At 36.6% G+C, this 5,466-nt stretch overlaps 1 protein-coding gene across 1 annotated transcript; it reads right to left on the minus strand.

The window, feature by feature from the left end:
* Positions 1-909: 909 nt before the first annotated feature.
* LOC102823453 (olfactory receptor 8H1-like) lies at positions 910-1,857 on the minus strand. The gene has a single exon (XM_006877596.1). It carries the CDS (start codon positions 1,855-1,857, stop codon positions 910-912), a length of 948 nt encoding a protein of 315 aa, XP_006877658.1.
* Between the last annotated feature and the right edge of the window lie 3,609 nt (positions 1,858-5,466).

The raw sequence follows: 5,466 nt of genomic DNA on the forward strand, positions 1-5,466 counted from the left end.
TTCTTTTTGACAATGTATGCAACACCACTGCTCTTTAATTTTTCATTCCCAGAACAGTAAACCATTTGGTTGTCAGATTCTAAATGGCCAATACCAGTCCATTTCAGTTCACTAGTGCCTAAGATATTGATGTTTACGTGTTCCATATCATTTTTGACAATATCCCTAGATTGATACTTCATACATTCCATGTTCTGATTATTAATAGATGTTTACAGCTGTTTGTCTTCATTTTGAGTTGTGCCCCATCAGCAAATAAAGGTCCCGAGGGCTTTATTCCCACCAACTTTATTCCACTCATATCACCATGGTCAACTGTAGTTTAAGGAAGAAGCTTTTCCCAGTCACATTTTGAGTGCCTTCCAACTTGAGGGGCTCATTTCCTGGCACTATATCTTACAGTGTTTCTCTGCTATTCTTAAGGTTTTCAGTGACTAAATATCCAGAAGTAGTTTGTTTCTCCTTCTTCCTATTCTATCTTTTTCTGGAAGCTCATCTGAAACCTGTCCATCATCAGTGACTCTGCTGGTATTTAAAATACCCATGGCATAGCTTCCAGAATTACAGCAACTTACAAGCCAACACAGTACAACAAACTGACAGACAGTTAAGAAGACTGAGGTTTAGAGTGTTAGAAGCTTACTAGGGTAGCTGGTCTAGAATCTAAAAATTGGAATTTCTTATTGTAAACAAGGGCTCTTAACCACTGTGCTCTACTTTTCTGTATAATACACTGAATAACTAGTTAAACTTTTAATTGTGACAAAAATGTGGGTATTGTCCAAAACAGAAACAGAGAATAAGCAAAAGATCTTTTTTTTTTTTTTTTTTTTTTTAAAGAGAGAACAGCCAAAGACTAACCCAAGAGAAGAAAAATGGATCAATGAGGCTAAATATTTAGCATCACTGTCATCTTAAATGCCTGGTACTCTTTCTTTTCTGCATAACTTTAAGGAGAGCATTTTTCACATCTTTATTCCTGAGACTATAAATGAGTGGATTCAGCATGGGGATTACAATAGTATAAAAAACAGAAGCTACTTGGTCTTTTCCCAAGGAGTAGGACCTACTGGGCTTTAAATAAGTAAAAATCATAGTACCATAGAAGATAGTGACTCCCAGGAGATGGGAGGCACAGGTAGAAAAAGCTTTTTGCTTTCCTGATGTTGAATTTATTTTCAGGATAGTAGAGAGAATGGACACATAAGACACAAAGACTGTGATGAGAGATGCCACTAGGGTGGAACCAGCAAGAATGAATATTATGATCTCAATGTTATGTGTATCAGTGCAGGAAAGGGCTAATATTGGTATTGTGTCACAGAAAAAGTGGTGGATTACATTGGAGTTGCAGAAATGCAAGTTGTTCATGACAACCACAATGATAATGGAGTCAAGAAAGCCAATCACGTAGGCTGCAGTGGTGAGGGAGCAGCAACGTACAGTGGACATAATAACTGGGTATTGTAGAGGGTTGCAGATAGCGACATAGCGGTCATAGGCCATTGAAGACAGAAGACAACATTCAGTGGCAGCCAAGGAGATAAAAAAATACATCTGGGTAAAACAACCTCCATATGAAATAAATTTCTTTGCAATCAGTAAGTTCTCTAAAGCTTTAGGGGTAATGACTGTTGAGTAACTGAGATCAATAAATGACAGGTGACTGAGGAAAAAATACATGGGGGTGTGAAGCTGTGGATCCAGACGAATTATTAGAATCATCCCTGCATTCCCCAGCACAGTAATCAGGTATATCAGGAGAAAGAGATTAAAGAGGACCACCTGGATCTCTTCAGAGTCTGTCAATCCCACGAGGATGAAGTCAGACACATTTGTGTTATTCCATCTCTCCATAGTGTGCAAGTTCTCTAAACTGTAGGAGATTAAAGTTGATATTTTACATCACTAATTTCTTACTGATCATTTTGTGTTTGAATGACCTGACATTTAAAAAACATAGTTTTCTCTTTCTGGAAATTGATAATTAAAAGTCTTTTACAAAAGATGACTGAACAGAATCTAAATTTTATTGTTTGATATAAATGTGGTTATACGATGTTATTGGGCATTTTATAATAAAAAGTAACATGTATTATTTAATATGGATTAAAATACTAGTATCTCAGTTCTTCCCTTTGTTAAGAATTTTAATTTCCAGAAAATATCATACAATAAGTATGATTGTTATCTATTCTTTCAGGTAAGAAAATTGGCAAGAATTTTAAGTAATTTTAAGTAACACATTCAAAGCCAGAGCTAGTGTGTGAAATAACTCTTAGGATGGTTCATCTTCAGGACTGAGGGGATTCCAGGTGATAGCAGACTAGCATTACAAAAGAAGCTCATGGAAGGGGAAGAGGCTTGTCTGACACCTACTAGAAACTTTAAAATAAGAATACACCATCAAGGAAATAGGGGAACCTGATGGAGAAACTGACTTTAAATGAGAATGCTGCCATCAAGTACAAATAGGCACCATCAGGGCTAGATTGCTAACCCCATACTACTCAGCCAAGAGGAACAGAGGGAGGAACCCTCAAGACAGGGGAATAAAAGTCTTTGTGAGCTGACCATGCCTCACATCTACCTGTGTCTACTGGGTCTGACATCCAATTTTTTAAAATTGAATAAACAAGCCCCATTTTCACTAAAATGAGTACAGATTGGATTCTTTGAGCTTTCGTTGGTAAGCATCTGTGATAACTCATCAATAACTTCATATGGGATCAGTCTTTCCACCCCAGTTCTCCCTCAGGAGTTCCATCTGGGTAAGATCCTAGTCAGGGATTTTAAGTTGATCAACTAATGTCTAAGAGGAGCCGAGGCAGTGTCTGGGATATTAATAATGTTTCTCACACTAGTACATGTTTCTCAGTGAATCTACCATGTTAGGCTTATTGCAAAAAGCAAACCAAAACACTGTATTCTTAATCATAATTAATGTCAGCAGAAGAAACATTTTAAATGTGTAAGCAATGATATGCAATAGTTTTTATGAAGCTTTTTATTGTCAATTGAGTGAAGGTTTACAGACAAGTTCATGAGTTTTACAGTCAACAAATCATACACTGTTTCATCTCAGTGATTGCAATCCTCTCCATGCAACAAAAGTTATCCCCCTGCTTCCCTAAGGTTCCTATTTTCATTTCACCCATGTTTCCATCCCTTGTCATCTTTGTCCTAAGGTAAATGTTGGCCTTTTGGTTTTGAATGATTTATCATTCCATGGTAAGCATACCTTGCTAGTATTTTTGTCCTACTATCTACTGCTTGGCTGAAAACTGGGCTAGAAGGGAAAGAGGGAAGGAAGAGTAAGTCACTAGATAGAGAATAAATACATGTTAATTCTGGTGATGGTAGACTGACAGATAAATCATTAAGACAGATGAAAATGCAGGGAGGTTTGCAATGGCTAAAGGGATAGAGGTAAATAGTTATATATACACAACAGTGTTCCATAGGAAAGGTCTAGAAGGAAGAGTTTGATTGTATCCGCAAATATGCATGGGTTTGAAAGAGGATGTTTAGACATGAGTGTTTACCTTTTCTGCAAACACAATTATGAATGTGATGGATCATACAGTGGGCAAAGCAATGAAAACTTAGATATTATCAAACACCTTAAGGCAATGAGTTTCTTGACCTGGGGGACCATAGTCTCAGGGGACACCATAGTCAATTGGCGTAATATAGTCCACAAAATCATATTCTACATCCTTATTTGATGAAAAGAAGTTATGACATGAAAGTTAATCTAAGGCACAACTACTGGTCTCTCCATATGCAGAAGATAGAAGAGGGATGTGTATTGAAGATGCTTGGTATCCTTAGTCCAATGGACTAATGAAACATATGAACATCATGCTCCATTATTTTGAGACCAAAAGACCTAGATGATGTCTGGCAGTGTGCCAAAAAGGATAACATCAAGTCTCAGATAAAGTGGCAGAAAATATAGAACAAAACTCAAAATTGCAAATAAAAGTCAGGCTTATGATCAGACATAGTCTGGAGGAGCCTGAGACTATTACCCTCAACCACCCTTCAGAGGTAGATAGGTACATAGGTACACCAACAACATAAATATGCTCACCATGGAATTCTCAATAATTCAAAGTAAAAAAGGCCACAGGTGGGTGGTGGGTGGAATGAAAATAAGAAGCACAGAAAGGAAATGGGATCACTGTTATTGCCTGGAGGGGACTGAAATCATTGAGCTGAAACAAAGTGTATGGTTTGTTGAATGTAAAACTGATGATCTTGTTTATAAACCCACACTCAATTCACAATAAAAGCTTTTAAAAGTAGATAGCATAATGAAGGATGTTGGTGGTTGTTTTGTGCCACCGAATGGGTTCTGCATGACAGTGGCTCTGCAATAGGGTTTCTAAGGCTATAATCTTTACTGGAGCAGAAAGTCTTATCATTCTCTCGAAGAGCAACTGGTAGATTCAAAGTGCTGACCTTGCAATTAATGGTCCAGCTAGTAATCCACTATGCTATCAGGGATCCTATCATGAAGGATAGGCAAGTATCAAATGAAGTCCAGTAATGCAGGCATTATACTTAACTGTGATATTTTTAAGGAGTAACCAAGCAGATACCAACAAATTCATATTTACCTTGCAATTATCCCATAGGTTGTTAGAAACCTCTATGGAATTTGTTAACAGCCTAAATATACCCAGTTGCCATTTATTTTAATAAATGGAACCAGAATGAAAGAATAATGAACTTTAGATGGTGACAGGGTGTCCTACCTAATTCTGTTCTTTAGAGCTTTCCAAGAAGAAAAGTCTCAACTCTTTACCACTTTTTACATCCACCTGTTATTAAGGATGGGAAAGAGATAAAAGGAAAGAAAGACTCAACATTCTAAAATATTATTGTTTCTTTGGGGTTTTTCTTTTCTTTTGGTGTTCTATCAAAGCGTACCTCAGGTGTTTTACAAAGTAATATTGCACCTTCCTAATTACTAGGAAACATTGGTTTCAGCTCCTTAAACCTATAAATTGATATCAGAAGATCAATATAAAAAAATACAATATCAAGTTGCGCTGGTATATTTCTATCTTGCTTGTTGTTGCTATTATTGTTATGTGCTGTCAAGTCAATTCTGAGTCATAGCAACCCTCTATATGGTAATGAGGAGCAGCTGGTGAGTTTAAACCACTGACCTTGTGGTTCAAACCAAACTTGAGGTCGAGCACTTATTCTACAGTGCCACACTAGGATTCCATTTCTATACTAAAAACTTCACACTAGATTTATCACTGAGACCATACAGTCCTTGCATTGGCTCTCAGTAGACTATGTACAGTTATGTGCTGCATGTAAACATGTCTAAATAATTATAGATTAACACATCAATAAGAAATACATTATTTGAAAAGCAGAACAATAATAAATTATTATATCATTGTTTCCAATTTTATGAAAATGGAACAAACTTATGGTTTCAAT

This window comes from Chrysochloris asiatica, unplaced genomic scaffold (genome assembly GCF_000296735.1).
Source record: "Chrysochloris asiatica unplaced genomic scaffold, ChrAsi1.0 scaffold00535, whole genome shotgun sequence".
NCBI lineage: Eukaryota > Metazoa > Chordata > Mammalia > Afrosoricida > Chrysochloridae > Chrysochloris > Chrysochloris asiatica.

What these genes read in the sequence shown, in the direction of transcription:
- LOC102823453 (XM_006877596.1), bottom strand. Translation starts at nt 1,857, where the DNA reads ATGGAGAGATGGAATAACACAAATGTGTCTGACTTCATCCTCGTGGGA.